Here is a 20253-nt window from a genome sequence, read left to right as displayed (position 1 = left end):
AAAAAGTGCTGTGAAAACACAGGAAGAAAGAGTTTATTCTGGGTGGGAGAATCAAGACAGGCTTCATGGAGGAAGTAGCATTCCAGCTAGACCTTGAGGCAGAGAAAATTTCATCTGTTGGAAGTGAGGGAGCCTGATCATTCCAGGCGAGGTGTACAGCAGATTGCAAGGAATAGAAATGGGAGGCAGAAATGAGCTGTACTCAGATTGTCAAAAGGACCAGAGCGGTGGTGAGGAGGATGTGTAGCAAAGTGTGAGAGCAGAGCATGGAAAGTCAAGGGTTCCTAAATCATCCAAGACTCTGTTTCATATTAGTGACGAGCCATGGGTTTTAGCCTTTGGCTTACATGTATAGAGCTGATCTTTATTTTATTTAATTAAATTATTTATTTATTTATTTATTTTCACCTGCCTTGGGTCTTTGTTGCTGCGCACGGGCTTTCTCTAGTTGCAGCGAGCAGGGGCTACCCTTTGTTGTGGTGCACGGGCTTCTCATTGTGGTGGCTTCTCTAGTTGTGGAGCACGGACTCTAGATGCACGGGCTTCAGTAGTTGTGGCACACAGGCTCAGTAGTTGTGGTTCGCGGGCTCTAGAGTGCAGGCTCAGTAGTTGTGGCATATGGGCTTAGTTGCTCTGTGGCATGTGGCATCTTCCCGGACCAGGGCTTGAACCCGTGTCCCCTGCATTGGCAGGCGGATTCTTAACCACTGTGCCACCAGGGAAGTCCCTAGAGCTGAACTTGAGAAGAATTAGTATAGCAGGATGGAAGGACCAAGGATGAGAGACTTAACTAGTTCTGTTGAAATAATCCAGCAACCCTACCTATATTTATTTTTCCAAGTCTTTAATACATTTTTGTTGTCTTCCCAGGTTTCAGGATGTGTATTCCATTTGAAAGTTATTAGACTTTTATTTAGATATAATAGATTCCTTTCTTTTATTTCCCATTTACCTATGCTAAGTTTCCTTCACTTTGGTTCTTCTGTAAGTAGCCATGTTACACTACTAGTCATCAGCTTAGTTAACTAGGACTCCTAGTCCTTTTCATACCTGTGTTTCAAGTCTTCATTGTATCTCTGGAGTAATACAGTATTTACAAGGGGCTTCCCTGGTGGCACAGTGCTTGAGAGTCCACCTGCCGATGCAGGGGACACAGGTTCGTGCCCCAGTCCAGGAAGATCCCACATGCCGTGGAGCGGCTGGGCCCGTGAGCCGTGGCTGCTGAGCCTGCGCGTCCGGAGCCTGTGCTCCACAACGGGAGAGGCCACAGCAGTGAGAGGCCCGCGTACCGCAAAAAAAATAATAAAGAAAGAAAGAAAGAATATAGCCAAGAAAAAGTGGAACATAATCAGATTATTTAAAGCACTGTACCAGTATTCAGATGAGTAGTGAGCTGATGGTCAGCTTTTTGTCAGAGGGTACCTAGCAAAATCTCCTTTGGTGACAGTTTATTAACGTTATTCATGTATTACTTTATGGCAGGAGTCAGCAAACTATAGTCAGCAGACCATTTGCTTGTTTTTATTTTTATTTTTTTATATATTTTTAAAATTTATGTATTTATTTTTCTTTTTTGGCTGCATCGGGTCTTAGTTATGGCACGTGGGATCTTCGTTGAGGCATGCAGGATCTTTCATTGCGACGCGCGGGCTCTTTGTTGCGGCGCATGGGCTTCTCTCTAGTTGTGGCATGCAGGTTTTCTCTCTCTAGTTGTGGTGCACAGGCTCCAGAGCGCGTGGGCTCTGTAGTTTGGGGCACGCAGGCTGTCTAGTTGAGGCACGTGAGCTTAGAAGTTGTGGCGCACGGGCTTAGTTGCCCCGCGGCATGTGGGATCTTAGTTCCCCAACCAGGCATCGAACCCGCATCCCCTGCATTGGAAGGCAGATTCTTTATCACTGGACCACCAGGGAAGTCCCTTGTTTTTATAAATAAGATTATCTTACAACATAGCCACTCCATTCGTTTACGTATTATCAGTGGTTACTTTTGCAGTATAACAGCAAAGCTGAGTAGTTGCTACAGACTATGTGGCCCACAAGCATAAAATATTTACTAACTGATCCTTTTTTTTCTTTTAATTAACTAATTAATTTATTTTTGGCTGCGTTGGGTCTTCGTTGCTGTGCGCCAGCTTTCTCTAGTTGTGGTGAGCAGGGGGCTATTCTTCGTTGTGGTGCGCGGGCTTAGTTGCTCCGCGGCATGTGGGATCTTCCCGACCAGGGCTCAAACCCGTGTCCCTTGCATTGGCAGGTGGATTCTTAACCACTGCGCCACTAGGGGAGTCCCTATTCTCCTAATTCCTTAACCAGTCCTCTCCATCTACATGCCCATGCCTACAGCTTAATCAAGTGGTAGCAATATTGCACCATTAGGAGAGATGTTCATGCAGATAAGAAGGGTTGGTTTTGTTTATTTTGTTTCTCGGTGTTTGGTATGTAGGCCCTTAGAATAAAGAACCCGGTAACATTTTTTTTCTTGCTTCCCTACAGAATATATTTTGGGGAAGTTCAGCTGAATGGCTTAGGAGAAGGTATGTATCAAGGTTGAAAAACATTTGTAGTATTGTTAAGAGCTCTCCTGACTTCAGAGATATGCTTGGATGCTGCCTGTAATAATACATAGCTTGTGATTTTAGTATGAGTGATACAAGTAAGGAAAAGACAGGTAGGTGGTCCAAAGAGCCACCAGGGAATGACTGAATAATTTTCCCAAAAGTTCCAGTAACTCAGTATTCTTTCTTACTCTTTATACCAGTAGTCCCCAACCTTTTGGCACCAGGGACCGGTTTTGTGGAAGACAATTTTTCCACGGAAGTGGGGGGTGATACTAGTGATGGAGAGTGGCAGATGAAGCTTCAGTCGCTTGCCCGCCACTCACCTCCTGCTCTGTGGCCTGGTCTCCCAGGGGTTAGCGACCCCTGCTTTATACGACTGTCTGTTTTCCTAATTTTCTACAATGAGCATGTTAAATGTCTCTGATGAGCATCAACAATTTTGAAAAATTGGAAATGAAACCAAGAAAACCAGGAAAGCTTTGTTGTAACACTCTGATCTTTTCTGTATTTAGTTCTGGGGTGGCAACTTGGGTGGGAGTGCATTTACTTCATAAATTGAGGTGTTTGTGTGAGAAACTCCCTGTGCCCCTTTGCTGTCTTAGTAGCACATCTGGACAGGGTTGGTTAGGACTTGTTTAAGCTTTAGGACTAATCATCATTTTACCCCTTTGAAGGTAGTTTTATCTGGAAATAGAATGCTGTTTCCCCTGGCAATATTAGGTCAATATAGAATAAATTGAAAAAATATATATATATACATACACACACATACACGTATGTATGAAATTGAGGCTACTGCACTCAGGGTGCTAAGTGGGTAATGCCAGAGATTGTACAACAGGCTAAGTGGTTCAGGGAAAGACAGACTGCGGGTACTGTAAGTATTCTCTGGAAAAACCTAATTATTTATCTCTTTTCCTAGGTTTCCAGACAGTTCGTGTTGGGACAGTGGGTACCCCTGTGGGCACCATCACTCTTTCTTGTGCTTACAGAATTAACTTGGCATTCATGTCCACCAGGTGAGGAAAGAGCCTTGGAATCCAATAGAACTCTTCTAAAGATATTAAAGTTCTTTTCCTCCAAACCTTGTGGCTAAGCCTACAATTCAGCTTCTCCATTGCTGAATTGAGAGAACCCTTCTTCCAGATTGGAGAATCTGAGGGTCCCAGAGCCAATGTAGAATTGGTGGTTTATATTTAGGGATGTAGTAGTTAAGCCTCTGTGGTTCCTGCCGATAGATAAGAGGCGAGGGGCTCTCTGAGGACTTCAGGGGGACTTGACAAGGCATTCTAACAAATACGGCAATCTGCTTACTGCATTACAGGCACTTTGAGAGGACCCCACCTATCATGGGGATTATTATTGATCACTTTGTGGACCGTCCCTATCCCAGCTCCTCGCCCATGCATCCCTGCAATTACAGGTGAGGACTGTGAAAAACACTTCCCCAAACTGCAGCTAGGCAGAAGCATCCATCTTGCACAGGTCCATAGAGCACCTTTATCAGCACTCACTGATAGGCAGGGGGCACTGATGGAGATGCCATGTGGAGGGAAGTGGAGTGGCCAGCTTTCATTCTTGCTGCTGTCTATAGGGTATACCAAGACTTAGGGTGTACCAAGTCTCAGAAAATTCTTGGATATTTTGGATCTTGACAGTAGTGATTTGACTTTTGATTTGATTTTACTTCGGGACTGTGAGAGTGGCAGTAATTTGTAGAATGTCCTTTGCAAATTAAATGGTTTTCACCACTGGCTGGTCACCACTGGCTGGCACAAGGCAGTTTTATACATCAGAATCAAATATCTCCAGACCTAGATCCCAGATAACAGAATTTTCTAGAGATTGGAATAGATTTGTATCAGGAGAGATGCTGCCTTTCTGTAAAGGACTCATGAAGTTGGATAGGTTTTGTCTTTGGAGTCTAGACTTTTGTTTCACTGCATTCTCTATTGCTGATAATTCTTGGTCACAACACTGGCCAGGCTTCAGAAAATCCTCTCAAATGATATGTCAGGTAAAATGTTTGGATTAAAAAAAAAGCCATTGTCAACTTCTAGATGCTGCTTTCTGGAAATGTTTGAAATTATCAAGGATTCAACATACCTCTCTCGCCATTAGGAACTCTGCCTGAAACAGTTCATGTCACAACTTGCATCTGTATCTAACCTCTCTTTGTATCCTTTCTGAAATTACTGCCGTCAGTCAGTTCATGATTTCTTTTCCACTCACCATAGAACCGCTGGTGAGGACACTGGAGTAACATATCCTTCTGTGGAAGATTCTCAAGAAGTGTGTACCACCTCTTTTTCCACCTCCCCTCCATCCCAGGTAGGGGGAAACAGGATCCGGGGTGGCAATAGTTATTTGGTACATATATGGGCCTTATGAAATGGTGTCAGAATTTAGATACAATCTCTTTCGGTGGTGATGGTGATTATTACAAGGAGGTTATTTTGAGGGGTGAGGGAGAGCCTTCTTATCCAGCTGGTAATATTGCAGTGTTTCTAGTCTGTAATCATTCTTAACCTGCAAGATTACATGTAACCTTTACCTTCCTGGGACATCTGAAAATTCCCTAGAAAATCAGTCACAGAAAATCAGAAATGTGTTCTGGTACCAGAGAGGTACTCTAACCTACACTTGTTAATTTGGTAGCTACTTCTTCTTTGAAGTGGTAAATATGGTTCCTCATAATGGAAGGAGCACAAAAGGAGCCAATGATAATTTAGCATAAAATGCCAGTAAGACACCAACTGTGCAGTTTTTCTTAATAGTTACACAGATATCTGCCTATCTGCATTCCCTCTCTGAACATTTTTTTTTTTTTTTTTTTTTTTTTTTGCGGTACGCGGGCCTCTCACTGTCGTGACCTCTCCCGTTGCGGAGCACAGGCTCCGGACGCACAGGCTCAGCGGCCGTGGCTCACGGGCCCAGCCGCTCCGCGGCATGTGGGATCTTCCCGGACCGGGGCACGAACCCGTGTCCCCTGCATCGGCAGGCGGACTCTCAACCACTGCGCCACCAGGGAAGCCCTGAACATTTTTAACCATTAACTTTTCCACTCGAGTCCATCTTCAGTGTCAAATCCAGTTTCAATAAAACACAGTCTCCAAACAACGTGAGAACTTCTTCTCACAAAGAAGTGTTGTATGATGTATGTGGTACTGAGACTGCTTCAGATAAGGAATCATTTTTGCCAGCTGACTGAATTTCAGGGGCACATTTCTTCCCTTCCACCCCAAGTCTTCATCTTCTACCCACTGCCTGCCCATCATCTCTATTATTTCCCTCCTCTTTGCTTTCATATTAGATGGTTCTAGACATCAGTCAGTTCTACTTTCCTTGAAACTAGCCCCAGATTATCCCTTTTCACCATCTGACTTGGGGCACCCAACAAATTAATTAGCTATGCATACATTTTTATTTTCTATGTTTTCTTAATTAAGAAAAAAATTTAATTTATTATATCCTGGGTTGTTAGGTACTGGATTAAAATTATAGTTCTAATTTGTTTTAAAAGCAGAAGTTAAGCACAAAAGCTAACTGGTGTGTGAAGCACTTTACAAAATCCATGGATCACTGTTATTTCTGTTGTCCCAGTTTAGAGTTAAAGAGATTCTTGTTGTAAAGTTACCTAGACAGTTTGGTTTGGGGGTGTGGAAATTGTTTTTTCCCTCCACCTATTAGTATATGTAGGCATGGATGTCACCATTGCTCTGGGAGGGGGTAGCTTCTGGTACACTTGCTGACATGGAACAATCCTGACCAAAAAAGGCGGGGAGGGCCCACTTTCTTACTAGTGCACATTAGTGAGTAGTTTGTTTTTTAAGATCATCAGAATGTGAATATGTCATTTAATGTTCATTAAACAGTTTTGTTTTACATGTGATAAATTCATAAATAGTATATAAACTTGGGAGATCTGAAGGATGGTGAGTCTGGGCCTTAACAAATCAGTTTGTCTTTTTCTCTGATACAGTGGAAATTCGACCTGACCCCAAAATAAAGGGAAGTTAAGTAGTTTCTGTACCTGATGTTTGCAAAAAAGTTTGTTAACCTGTGTAAGGAGAGTCTATATTCTTCATGGTCTCAGTTGTGTCTTCTTACAGTTTAAAAGTAGATCACGTCAAGATCTCATCAATACTGAGCACCCATGGGTGAGCCTTGTCACTTCTCCCTGAGTACCTGTAATCAAGACTGGTACAGTTTGGTGCAGAAATACTCATTTAGAACCTTGATGGTAGAACAGAGAGAGAAAAATCATATGCCATCTGGCCTCCTTGTTCCTGTAAATATTGAAATAGTTTCTTCCTTGGTTTAACCTAGGGAATTGCATAATCGTTCAACAACTTCTATTTGAGCTTTTGCTAGAATCCAGTAAATACATGTTAATGAGCTGGATTTCCCGCCCCCCCCCCAACAAAATAAGGCTCATTATGTCATTTGGGCACAGAGTTGAGTCAAGAAATAGTTGTGACCCTGAACCTGCTACTGTGACTTAAAGTCCTACCTCCATTTCTAGGCGTTAATTAGCTAATTGGTGAGACTTAAAGATGGAACAGCAAGACCCAAAACAATCATCATACCCATAATTAGCTTTGAAATCATGAGTTTTGAAAATGCCCCAGCTTTTACTCCATGAAGTTCTCCTACACCGTCAGGGACTGTAAGAGCGTGCACACACACACCCTGATGCCTACACCTGCACACCCCCACTCATCTTCCCTGAGATGACGTAGGAAAGTTTGCAGCTGGGTATCTGAGCATTTTAAAGTTCCAGCCAACAAACGTCAACTGTTTAAACCTGAGCCTGCAGATCCTGAGTCCCCAGAAAAAGGCTTTCAGTCTAACATCTTAACCTTAGTGTCCTCATTCCTGCTTAGCACAACTTGTGTCTGTTCTCAGGACCTTCCTATTGGAAGCTGCTCTCTAACTTCCACCCTCTTTTGACTAAAGACAGACTAATGCTTGGTTCAGGTTTCGCCAAGTCATAGCAGCTCAACTCAGCTTTGTTTTCCACCTGCTCATCAGGGAGAGCACCAGGGATAAACATCTCTTCTTCACATCCTTCCAAGCGGTCCTTTTCCAAAGGCAGTCATGCAGCTCTCTCCCTGCTTCCCTCCTGACTTCATTGTACATTTCAGCCTCTATTGCAACTGCCCTTTCCAGAGTTTTTTCACTTCTTTCTCAAGTCCCTTTTCTTTTTTCTTCTCTTGTTTCTCCTGTCTCTGTGTGTATCTGTGCACAGTGTGTGTTTACTGTCACAAAGGCACATTTTCAGACCCCTACTCCTGTGGTGACGGACACTCTGAGGGTCCCCATGGCAGGACTGGCCTTTTCCCATCAAGTGAGTCCATACTGGGAAGAAGGGGGTATATATAATCAGGCGGTATCTTTTTATTTAAAAACTGTAAATAAAGTACAGAGTATAGCTATTTAAATATCCCCAAGTTTTCTGTGGGTTATTTTGAGGCATGGTAATTGATTTTTAACAGTATACAGCCATAGCACAGCAGCCCAAAATAGGATTTGTCATTTGCCCCTCCTCCTACCATTGATGTGAAAAATACATGGAGTTGTTTATATCTTTTTTTCCAAATAAACCATCCAAGAATGGTTTTCTTTCTTTTTCAATATAAATAGGAACCCTCCCAAACCCAGTGGTGATGGAGGGTGTGATTAGAGAAGACTGCTTCTGTTTCAAAGAGACCTCAAGGTCAAAGGAGAAAATAGAATGACCTGGGAAAAACTGATGACTTTGGCTCCGAGTTCTGCCCAGGCTTGTGCTCCACAGATCTACCGGGGTGGAAACTGAAACAGTTAGCTGAGCCCCTGGGAAAAGGGGGCGCAAGGAACTCATTTGAGGCTTTTGGAAGGCACAGAGCTGGGAATCTCAATCCCACTGCAAACAAGTCTGCTTTCTTATTTACAGAGTAATGGCCTGGTTTGTCTTTAACCCTTACCTCAGGCCCCCCGCACCGTGAGGATGTGGGCTGGGATCCATTCCTTACCTCTCTGCCGATCTTGATCGTTAGTCATACTCTAGGATTGCCTATTTTTTCCTCCTCCTTTCCTCTGCCCTTCTTTGTTTTTCTCTTGCTTAGCTCTCAAGCTCTCGCCTTTCCTGTCAGCCTGCTGCCCTGGGCGTTGGATCAGCTGACCTGGCTTGTCCAGCAGTGTTTGCTGCCGGCTTAAACACCACACACCCTTACCAGGTATATCTTTAAAGATGGGGAGGACACTAGGGGTTCCTGCGCTGCCTCCCCTGCCCTGACACATTTGAAGGGCCTCTTGAGACACCAGTGTTCAGAGCTCTTCTGTAGCTTTGGAGGACTAAGATGATTCTGAGCGGGGCCCTTTTAGACTTCAAAAAGGGAAGAAGAGTTTCCCAAGTGTTTTCTCCCTGTCTTTCCCTCTGTAGTCATTTCCATGCACGTCTTCCATTAACTGAGCCCCAGGGAGGATAAAGATTTCCAAGGTTTCCTGCCCACTTGGTGGCAGCATTGGTGATGGAAAAGCTGGAAAGCAGATACCATCATGCTAGGCCGTGAGTCTCCCCTTCTACCTGACACGGCCATGATTCGCTGTATTTTTCCATTTTTTCCCCAAAGCTAATGGTTCCCGGGAAGGAAGGTGGGGTACCCCTCGCTCCCAACCAGCCTGCCCACGGTGCCCAGGCTGGTGACCAGGAGAGACTGGCAACCTACACCCCTTCTGATGGGGCCCACTGTGCTGCCACACCTTCCAGCAGGTGAGTTCACGTCTTGGCTCTGCTGCTCTTTGGACCAGCCAGGGACCTGTCCTCCCCAGCACATGCGCTTATTTGGTATCAGTAAAGAGTAGCTTTCAGCATTGGCTCAGGCTTGGCCTTTGAGGGAAAAATGTGGAATCCTTAAAATTCTCAATAAGAATTGTACATTGCAGCTGATACGCGAGGAAGCTCTCCCTGGGCACTGCTGCTAACAGCAAGCGTCGGGCTTAGTGCTTCTCACCCTCATCCAGTGAAGGTGTTTTTCAGATGTTTCTCTCTTACCCCAGGATCGACTCCCTTGGCATCCTCAGTGTTTTCTGAGACCACAACAGGGCGTTGTTAACCATAACCCTGACGTCGGGAGTCACAGTGTGTCTGTGGTAGTAGTTAGGATTGATTTTCGTTTTCTACTATGTTAGTGCCTCATGGAGATCCTTTAGAAACAACTATTTTCCCTCACTAAAATTGAAAAAGAAAAAAAATCTTTGTCTTTTCTGATTGCAGAAGTGATAGTCTGTAAAATTCAAAATTTGAAGACATTGATTAGGTGGAAATAAAAGTCCTCATAATCCCACCCTGCAAAAATCACCACGGTTACCTCCTTTTAAAAGACGAGAGGATCTCAGAAGGGTAAAGCAATTTGCCTAAGAGAGCACTGAGCTCACAAGATGGCCAGACACAGGCCTAGCTCCTTGGATTGCAAGGCCTGGGCTCGCTCTTTCCATTACACTCGGAGTTCTGTGGGAAGCTGGGCCTGTCTTGACCTGCCCTTCCCTCCCTTAACTGGAAGGCCCCAGAGCTAATGACGTTGATTGCCCCACCACATCTTAAACGAACTTTCAGATAATAGAAATTCCTGGGTTTTTTTTTTTTTCCATTCCCACAGTGGAGATGGAGGAGGGGGAGATTGTTTGGGAAGATCTTTCTGTGCCATCCATCAGGAAAAGTAATTACTTTCATTCCTGGCTCCCCAAGCTTCCATCCTCTTATCCCTCCTCCTGTCAGAGAATCAAAGGAGGATCCTCTTGGTCATTTTACACTCTCATTTTCTGAGCCTTGATTCCTGGGGTATGACTGGGAGTAACTTTTAAGACAGAGGACACCGTGTAGGGGGTTCTTAAATGCTGGTCCTCCCTGCTGGCTGGAGTCTAGAGGCCACGTGGACTGCATAGTGTTTCCCATCTTGAGCCCCTGCTTTGAGGCTTTCCCATCCCCTGCTGCTTGTAGGGCTATGACTGCTAGTCTGGCAGCGACAGTATGGGCCCCTGTTTCTGCTGCCTGGAGTCCCCCATCTTCCAGGACTCAGCCTCAGTCTAGAGGGAGGGAGTGGGAGCAGCCAAATTGAATGTGTCATTGGAACATCTTGCTGAACAGAGGGATGACTGGGGGCAGAGAGAAGGGAGGAAACATGGTGCGGAGCTTCAGATAACAAAACAAAAGAAGGCAGGAAAAATCTAAAATCTTGAGTCTGGCTTTGTAATCAGATTAATATTAAAATTAGCTGCTTATGAGAGCCGCTTGCCTATATGTATGATTGCTAGATGCACGATGATTGATGCTTAGCATTGGTATTACAGATTAAATTTTATGTAAGCTCTATACAATTGTAACACCAAGTTTCATTAACATATGCATAATTTTTAGCTTCTCCAGGAAATGCAGTCCTCTGCTCTCAATTCAAAAGGGAGGGTGACAGTGGCAGCCGCCAGACCACATATTGCCATTTCCCACATATGTGAGCTGGTGGGGGGTAACTCCTGCCCTAGGCTGCAGTCTCACAAGATGGTGGATTTATGGGGAACCAAGTAGGCTCTGCTATGGTTTGAGAATGAGAACCAACATTACCTTTCTGCTCCAGTGAGGATACTGAAACTGTGTCAAACAGCAGTGAGGGACGGGCCTCCCCCCATGATGTCTTGGAGACCATCTTTGTCCGGAAAGTGGGCGCTTTTGTCAACAAACCCATCAACCAGGTGATTTTTCTGCCCCTGCAACTGTGAGAATGTGTGAGCCCTCAGAGTGAGGTCTTACCTGGGATCTGTGGAACCACTGAAATCGCATGCGAAGTTGTGTGTGTGTGTGAATTTTTTGTGAAGAGGGTTAATAACCTGTGACATCCCTCCAGAAAAGTTAACTACTGCTCTGTGATCATACAGGAGAGGAGACCACGCCATTAGGTACAGACACGTTACACTGAGGTGTCATTGCCTCAGCCTAACTTGAAATAGGAAGTTCCTCCTCAGCTCTGCCAGCGAAAAGCAGTTGTTACTGAATTACTGTGGGTCCAGCTTCCAAAGCTGAATTCTCAGGGTCCTGGGCAGCCCTCACCCCTGTTGATGCCGTGGGCATGCAGCGGGAGGCACGGGGGGTTGGAGAGGTCTCCAACAAGACAGGAACCTGAGGGGTGGCGTGGTCAGCTGAGGTGTGCAAACGTGCTGGACCCCCAGGCTTCTGGTGGGCTCTAAGGAAGCAGGCAAACTGGGGGAAGGGGGACGCTAATACTTTCTCCCATGTCTCTTCAGGTGACCCTGACCAGTTTGGACATACCCTTTGCCATGTTTGCTCCCAAGAATTTGGAGCTGGAGGATGTGGATCCCATGGTGAGTCCACCATTGCCTGAAGCTTGCAGTGAGATGGTGCCATAGTCGTTGTCCTTCCTGGGCGAGTCATTCACTATTCCTCCACAGACCATTAGCCGTGCTCCTTGGCTTTTGGTTTACAGCCAGTGCCCAGAACCAGCCCCTACCTCTGCCTTATTCTGAAACAGGTGAATCCTCCAGATTCCCCAGAGACTACATCTCCTCTTCAGGGCAGCCTGCGCTCCGATGGCTCCAGTGGGGGCAGCAGCGGCAATACCCAGGACGACTTTGTCCTGATCGACTTCGTAAGTTGCCGTCATCTTCCTTGACCTTGGCTGCTTCGGGGGCAATAAACCTGGAAGCATCCGTTGCACTTGAATAGGACTTTGGGGATCAGATGGGTCGGTATAGGCAGAGGGAATGGGTGCTGGCTGTGCATCTTATGTGGGGAACCTGCCCTTACACCCTGCTTGGGGAGGCATTTGGAGGCCCATCAACAGTAAGGCATTTTGTGCCATGTCTTTGATTGAAATTCAACTTGAAATGGGATTTTCCAGTGGTAACTGCATAGGTCCTATTCATGAATGGGTAGCCCCCCACCCTTTTTTCTTTTGCGGTACGCGGGCCTCTCACTGTTGTGGCCTCTCCCGTTGCGGAGCACAGGCTCTGGACGCGCAGGCTCAGCGGCCATGGCTCACGGGCCCAGCCGCTCCGCGACATGAGATCTTCCCGGACCGGGGCATGAACCCGTGTCCCCTGCATCGGCAGGCGGACTCTCAACCACTGCGCCACCAGGGAAGCCCGCCCTTTTTTTTTTAACGTTTTAATTTTTGGCTGCATCGGGTCTTAGTTGTGGCATGCGGGATCTTTCGTTGCAGCACGCGGGCTTCTCTCTAGTTGTGGCACGTGGGCTTAGCTGCCCCGTGGCATGTGGGATCTTAGTTCCCCAACCGGAGATCAAACCTGCATCCCCTATGTTGGAAGGCAGATTCTTAACCACTGGACCACCAGGGAAGTCCCTGGATAGTCCTTTTCCAAGGAGAGGAGTGTGAAGGAAGGGGACAAAACCCTAACCAGGGGAGAGGGATGTCATCACCAGGCTTAACTCAGCTGCCTAGAAGAGGAAGGTGTAAAGATTTCTCTAAGATAAGCCTGGAGGAGCCTTTTCTTTGCTAATTACTGGAAGGAAAGAGGGTTGTTGATAGCTTACCCCCCCTCTGATCTTCCTCTGTGGTCCAAGGCAAGCTAAACTTGAGTCTGTCTTGTTTTTTAAGAAACCAGCTTTTTCTAAAGACGACATTCTTCCGATGGACTTGGGGACCTTCTATCGTGAATTTCAGAACCCCCCTCAGCTGAGCAGCCTCTCCATAGATATCGGGGCACAGTCCATGGCTGAGGACTTGGTATGGAAACCCCTTCCCCCACCCCACCTCATCCTCTGGCCTCCTTTCCTCCTTCGATGGTCGTTCCTGCTCCACAGGCCTGGAAATTTCTTCCTGTTACTCCTCCACGCCCACACCTCCCATCTTCCCTGTAACAGGATGGAGATTTTTAGACCATTACCTTCCTGGAATCACACTTGAGATTTGCATTGTGCCTGGCGGTCATTATCTCAAATTTGCTTGCGCTCATTTCCTCCTTTTCTCAGCACTCTTGTCACAGCATTTCTCACACACTCCTGTTGTTGGTGCCTGATGTCTTCTACTTGCTGATGCCACTAAGCCAGGCTGCTCCAACAGCTCTTGCCATCAGCTGTTAAGCTTGCCAGACAGATGACAGTGGTACAGGGCAGAAGGTCCCCAGCATTGGTGTTCTTGCCCTTTCCTCGGAGAGCTCGTTCCCTGGTTCTCGTGTTCAGCCAGATGTCCTGATACTGACTGTAATGACCACATCTCCGCTTAGGGTGTTTTTCCTATTTCCTGTCTCTGAAGGGCAGAGGAGTGCCCTGCACAGCCGCAAAGTCAGGGTGCCCCATGCCACAAGATGTCAGGGTCCCTCTGCCTGAGGTAGGAATATCACCTCCTGTGTCGAAATCAGAGGAATGGCTCTAGGAATAGGAATCTAGGTTTAGCTGCCCTTGATTTGCTTTAATCAGAAAAGCATGCTCAGTAATAATAATACAGCAATAATGTCATTATTATTAACATTTATTGAAGCTTTCTAGGTGCCAAGCATTTTTTAAGTGCTTTACATGAAACTTCAATGACCCTAAGAGGTAGGTTTTCTTATTATCCCAGTTTACAGATGAGAAAAACGACACTGGGAGCAAATAACTTGCTGGTGGTTACACTGAGCTGGCAAAACAAGCTTTGACCCCTAAGAGTCTGGCTTCTGATTTTAGGCTTTTAACCATTGGCTCCCTGGCCTCTCATTTGAAGTTTGCTTGGACGGAACCGGAGTCCAAAGGCTCAACGTGAGGCTGCAGCCAGTGCTGGCTGGTTGCCCCAACCTCCCAAACCTGCCCGGGCATTGGGCCTGTCTGGGCTGCTTTGTAAGTCCTGTGGTACCAAGTGTCTCGTGCCTGTCAGGAAGTCTTCTGTGATGGCTGAACTCTTCAAATGCAAATTCATCAGTGGAGACAGACCACCTGATGAGGACCACATTTTAATTAATGGTTGATACCTGAGGGCAGTTAAACTTAATTCCTCATGGTTCTGTTTTTTTTGTTTTCATTGTTCTCTCTCAACCCCCTCTAACCCATCCCTTTCTCAGCTGATGTAAAGATGCAGATTCCTAGGCCTCACCGTAGACCTGCCGGGTCAGAATCTCTTGGGAGTATGGCTGGGACTGCCTTGTTCATGTGCCCCCAGGGGATTCTGATGCCTGCCCACCACAGGCTGTGAAGAAATCATTTGTACACGTTCTGAATTTGTAGGGCTCTAAACCTACTGTGTTATTCTAATGTCAGTCTCATCTGTGCCAAAGATACTTCACGTTGAATTTCTCTGTGTCATCCTATTGTTGGCATGGTCCTTTTCCATCTCATTATGTGTGTGGCCGGCTTAGATTCCCTAGGCTGTTCTGTCCACCTCCCCAGCCCCCACTAACCCCTGCTGGGCAAAGGCCCACTGGCCAATGCCTGCTCAGTTGCTCGGCACTTTGCTCTCCAACCCAGCACTGCTCAGCCGGACTCTTTGCCGTGCTCCCTTCAGCCCAGGGTGACAGCTGGCTTCAAGGCCCTACCTGAATAAGCAGCTTTTCTCTCCCCTCCCGGTACAGGACTCACTACCAGAGAAGCTGGCTGTGCACGAGAAGAATGTCCGAGAATTTGATGCCTTTGTAGAAACCCTGCAGTAAAAAGTTGGTGTGCTCAAGTACCAGCAGCATCCCTTTTTGTGGTCCCAGGAGACAGAGAGCCTCCCACTCGTCAGCTGCTCCCATCCCTTGTCCGCTTCAAGCCAGGTGGAGGGGAGGCTGGTTCCCCCATGGGGACCCAGAAGTCCCTGCTCTTGCACTCCTGGAGACTCACGGCAGCAGTGAAGGCCAGTGATAGCATTTGAGAGGACTCACCCTCTGACCTCCCTCTGCAGGGCCCTCTGCTTATACCGCCCTCAGCAGCTGCTTCACAAAGGCTGTCATCCCGCTCCTCCTGCCGGCCCCCTGCCCCGGGTTTGCCCAGCAGCTGGCCCCTCGCCTGCCTGCCGTTGCCATCCACCATTCGACATTCCAGCTGGTGGCCCAGAGACTGGTGTGGAGGCAGAAAGAGGAAGGAGACAGTGCTAGGAGGAGGAAGGAAGGAAGCTCTCCTTCAGGGTCTTTCTCCTTTAGTTCTGGTATCTTCTTCCCCTCTCTCTCTCCCCCTCTCTGCCCCGTGCCTGTATTTTTGGCAGTATGGCAGGCTTCCTGCCCAAGGTGATAAGAACCCTAAAGTCAGCCATTCCCACCCTTGAAGGCTGTGCCAGCCCATCCGAGCAGCCCTGGCGGCTGCCCTGCTCAGCTGCATGGAAACAGAAGCCTCCCTCTCTAGGATTCTGTCATTGGAGTCACAGCAAAGGTTCTTTTTTTTCCTCTCCCTTCCCCTGTCATTGCTCCTTGGTTATAGAACCCAGTAAATATTTATTACTTTCAGAGAAATCAGATATTTTGTAGAGAAAACATGTTTGAAGTTAGACATTTTCACTTGGGGAAGGTTGGAGGGCCTCTTCCTGGGGCAGCGCCTCCTCCTGTAGAGGTTCCTTGGATTCAGGTTGCTGCCCTGAGGATTTCCCTTCCCATGTGTATAAGGTGGGATCCAAAAATAGGGCTGGCTGAGGGCAGCAGAACCTCCCAGAATTGCTGCATTTGAACTGACATCACGCTCTGCCTTGGACATGTACATATTCCTGGTGAGAACTCTGAATCTCCCAGCTTCTCCAGAGAGACTGACTCTGTTCTGGCAGCCCAGGAAGTCCTGGGTGTGAAATGTGATGACTCCCCAGAGTTGTGGCACGTGTAGTGCCCAAGGGGCGCTGTGGCCCCGGGGAAGGCCAGACAGGCCCCTCCTCCTGGGGCATTTGTTCCTGATTCTCAGGGCTGGGTTACGGGCCTTTTCCTTCTTCCACCTAGGCCTAGCCACCACCTTTCTTTAACCCCAGGGTCTGCCCTGAGGTTTATTAGTTGGATTGGTTCCTTGTTGAGAAACCAAAGCTGGGCATTCAGGTGGTGTTACTTGAGTGAAGTCAAGGGCCCAGCCTCACCCACTGACCATCTGTTCCTCCCTGCCTAACTGATAGGCCCAACCCCGCTCCTCTGGCCCACCTGGGGTATTCATTGGCAGCAGCTGTGCTGCAGCAGAGCAGGTGGCCCTCAATTGTTTGTTAGCAAGTGCACGTGACATTGTTTTCACTTACATGACATTGTTTTCACCTGCGAGGCTGATCCCTGAGGGCTGGGCTCAGCTCTGATGCTGCCTCAGTTGGGCTGAGCCCTGCCCCTGTGCACACATCCTCCTGCCTGAAAAACTGTTTCCAGGGCTTCCCTGGTGGCGCAGTGGTTAAGAATCCTCCTGCCAATGCAGGGGACACGGGTTCGAGCCCTGGTCCGGGAAGGTCCCACATGCTGCAGAGCAGCTAAGCCTGTGTGCCACAACTACTGAAGCCCGTGCACCTAGGGCCCGTGCTCTGCAACAAGAGAAGCCACCGCAATGAAAAGCCCACGCACCGCAACGAAGAGTAGCCCCTGCTCACCACAACTAGAGAAAGCCTGTGCTCAGCAACAAAGACCCAACACAGCCAAAAATAAATAAAAATAAATTAAATTAAAAAAAAAAAAGTGTTTCCAGTAGTGGCGTTTAGCTGGCCATCCTGTCACTGGCCCAGAGCACACCTGTGGCCTGCTAAACCAATCCAGGCTTACCCCCCAGGCCCCAGCACTGAGATGGGGCGAAGGCCCTGGTAAGTTACTGATTGCCTCCCACTCCCCCACTCCCCCACCTCGTCCTAATCTCTCAGCCGCTGCCCTCTTCCAAGGCCAAGCATGGGAAGGCCTGTTAGCCATTTGCCTCTTTGACTCCTAATTGTTGGCCTCGGCAGGCAGCAGCCTTTCTTCAGGACCCCATCAGGGAGAGGCCAGGGAGGCTGAGCCCTGACTTTGAGCTGAGCCTGGGCGGAGCAGAGCAGCTGTCGAGGCCGGCCCTTGTCCCTCAGCCCTGTACGGTGAAAGGTACGCGCCCTCGACGGAGCCGCACAGCACCCCCGGGACAGGGCTGGGACCAGTCGTGTCTCCAGGTGGGAGAGCCCCTCCCACTCCTCCAGCCTACTTTATTTGGAAATACTGAGCTATACTTTAAAATGTATTCAGGAGATCTCCAATAAACTTTTTCTGTACTTTATAGCCTCCTGTCCTGCAAGCTGTCGAAAAACCTAGCCCACTTCCTCCCACTTCTGGGCAGCCCCGGGTCACCGACAAGCTCCGTGGAGGGAAGAGTGGTGCCGTGTGAGGCACAGCAAGGTCTCAGAGCCATTCAGGCTGTTCGGAGTCCTGGGGCCTTGGGCTGGTTGGAATTTTTTTTTTTTTCTTGGCCGCACTGTGCAGCACGTGGGATCTTAGTTCACTGACCAGGGATCAAACCCAGGCCCCCTGCATTGGGAGCACGGAGTCTTAACCACTGGACCACCAGGGAAGTCCCAGGAAACCTCTTAGAGCCTCATTTTCCTTGGCTGTAATGTTTCCATTTCAAGGGTTGTGTGAGAGTATTCAGTGAGATGACGTGTATGAAGTAGACATGCATGAGGTACGCCCATAGTAAAATCCTCAGAATGGGTAGGCCGTTATCTTCAGCTCGCTATCCTTCCTACCCAGCACAGCTCACCACTCACCCTGGGCAACAGACTTTGGCTCAGAGGGAAAGACAACTGACAGGTCCCTGCCATGTTTCCAGCAGAGGCCAAGCAGGGGGCGGGGGACTCCCCAGACTGCTGGGATATTTGCTGATATGGTGTGAGGGGTTGTGGCTGAGCAAACCAGACAGGGAAGGGACTGAGTGAAGTAAGCAGAAGTCCAGGTCCCATGCATGTTTGTTTAGCTGCCCTGATCTGACAAACAGCTGGAGCCAGGGCACTGGAAAAGTAGAAGAGCCCTGTGGGGATTATTCCTGCCTGGCCCCCTGGGGGCTTCCATGACAGGTGTCAGCCCTGGCAAAGCCAGCTCCTTCCTCCTATTTCGCCTGCAGTGGCGGGAGGGAGTGGGAGGTAGAGCTGGTGTCCCAGAGGAAGAGGTGGTTCTGGAGGCCGGAGACCGGAGACTGACAAACCCAGGTAAGTGCTGTCTTGGTTGCCTCCCACGCCCTTCAGGCCAGAAGCCAGGCCCCAGGGCAGAAGAGGACTAGTGAGAAAATTCTAAATTCAACTCAAACCTGGGGCTGAAAAGAATGGGCCCGCCCACTGCTGCTGCTTTGGGCCCTGGGAGCCCTTGCTTGTGAGTGAACTGCATGTGACGCTGACCATGATACCTGACCATGCATCCAACTCCTGGGTCAGAAATGGTGGAAAGACTGTCCTTGGAGTCCTCACCTTCAGTTAGGGGTCCCCCAAAAGCAAAGTGTTCAATTGCCCCTTGTCTGATGGTATCCTACCCCTTTAAGCCATGTCACTACACTCTGCCCCCAGAGACCCACTGTTGCCAAGGCAGGGGTAAACTGGCTTTTGAGTCACTTGGCAGAGGCCCTGCCAGGAGCCCAACCCAAGTAAACAGCTCTCCATCTCCTGCTCCCCTGTCTTGTCATTTCCTTGGGTCACTGCCCTTCTATTCTAAATAGTCACCCAGCTTAGAGCTGAGCAGAGCCGGGGGGACAGGCCGCCAGTGCCTTCTGTTTGAGCTACCTGGACGAAGGTCACAGTTGTGCAGGCGGACTGGCTTCCTGGAACTCAGTGCCTGTGTTTGTAACCATTGTCTTGATCCTGCAGCTTTGGCCCGGCTTCCCCAGCCCAAACAAGCAATGAGGAGAAAAAAAGAACAGGCCTGACTGAGGCCATCATAGCCCCCTGATTGCAGTCAGCAGGCAAGCAGCAGACAGCTGGAACTTGACCAGTGCCAAGTGGAATTCTGGCCTGCCCTCCCTGTGACAAACCATTTTAGTTTTTCAATTGTAGTAAAATAATGTAACATAATAAAATTTTACCATCTTAACCTTTAAAGCAAAGCAAAACTGCTCGAAAGAGGAAAGCTGGATCTTTCATAGCCTCCACGTGACTAGGTGGCAGGTGGAAACAGCCAAGGCTCTCAGGCTGAGGGGTGGGTGGGGAGGACCGGAATGGCTGGAAGATGAGGGTTCCAACCTTGGCTGCTGTACAAGGTTGGGACTATCACTTCATTCCTCTGTGAAATGACCATCATTCGGGTTCCCACTGGGCACTCATTCTGTATGTAGTGTATACGTTACGGTCGGCCCTCGCATCTGTGGGTTCCACACCCGAGAGTTCCCCCAACCTTGGATAGAAAAATATTTGGAAAAAAAAAATTCCAGGAAGTTCCAAAAAGCAAAACTTGAATTTGCTGCATGCTGGCAACTATTTACACGGCATTTACATTGTATTAGGTATTATAAGTAATCTAGAAATGATGTAGAGAGAGGATGTGTGTAGGTTATATTGCAAATACTACACCACTTGTTAGAAGGGACTTGAGCATCCTTGGATTTTGGTGTCATGGGGTCGGGTGGCTGGAACCAGTCCCCCACACATAGGGACGACTGTGTGTCTGATCTTCAGAGAAATGAAGCAACAGTCTCGGACATGGGACCAGTTACATGACTATTACCAGTTAGAGCTGGTTGTGAGTGATGGAACTAGGTTTCAAACCCTGGTCTCACTCTAAAGCTTGTGCTGTGGTCCACCAGTCTGCTCTGTTTGGGGGAGAGAGGTCCTGGTTTTAGGATCTAGCACTTGGTG

General features: G+C 48.1%; 1 protein-coding gene across 7 annotated transcripts in view; it reads left to right on the top strand.

Moving 5' to 3' along the window:
• Positions 1-17454, top strand: part of ATG13 (autophagy related 13) — a 49797-nt gene extending 32343 nt beyond the window's left edge. For 6 of the 7 annotated variants that reach the window (XM_060105100.1, XM_060105096.1, XM_060105099.1 and 3 more), the window contains 11 exons: positions 2490-2530; positions 3477-3573; positions 3879-3977; positions 4792-4885; positions 8662-8772; positions 9169-9308; positions 11167-11281; positions 11831-11908; positions 12076-12192; positions 13162-13290; positions 15107-17454. In XM_060105100.1, the coding sequence (XP_059961083.1) occupies positions 2490-2530; positions 3477-3573; positions 3879-3977; positions 4792-4885; positions 8662-8772; positions 9169-9308; positions 11167-11281; positions 11831-11908; positions 12076-12192; positions 13162-13290; positions 15107-15184 (1099 nt within the window). In that variant the 3' untranslated portion in view covers positions 15185-17454. The remainder of the gene's footprint in view (positions 1-2489; positions 2531-3476; positions 3574-3878; positions 3978-4791; positions 4886-8661; positions 8773-9168; positions 9309-11166; positions 11282-11830; positions 11909-12075; positions 12193-13161; positions 13291-15106) is intronic. The other variant, XM_060105101.1, reaches the window with a different exon arrangement.
• The last annotated feature ends 2799 nt before the right edge of the window (positions 17455-20253 follow it).

The sequence above is a fragment of the Mesoplodon densirostris genome, chromosome 7 (assembly GCF_025265405.1).
Source record: "Mesoplodon densirostris isolate mMesDen1 chromosome 7, mMesDen1 primary haplotype, whole genome shotgun sequence".
Classification (NCBI taxonomy): domain Eukaryota; kingdom Metazoa; phylum Chordata; class Mammalia; order Artiodactyla; family Ziphiidae; genus Mesoplodon; species Mesoplodon densirostris.
This window is presented reverse-complemented; position numbering and strand designations above follow the sequence as displayed.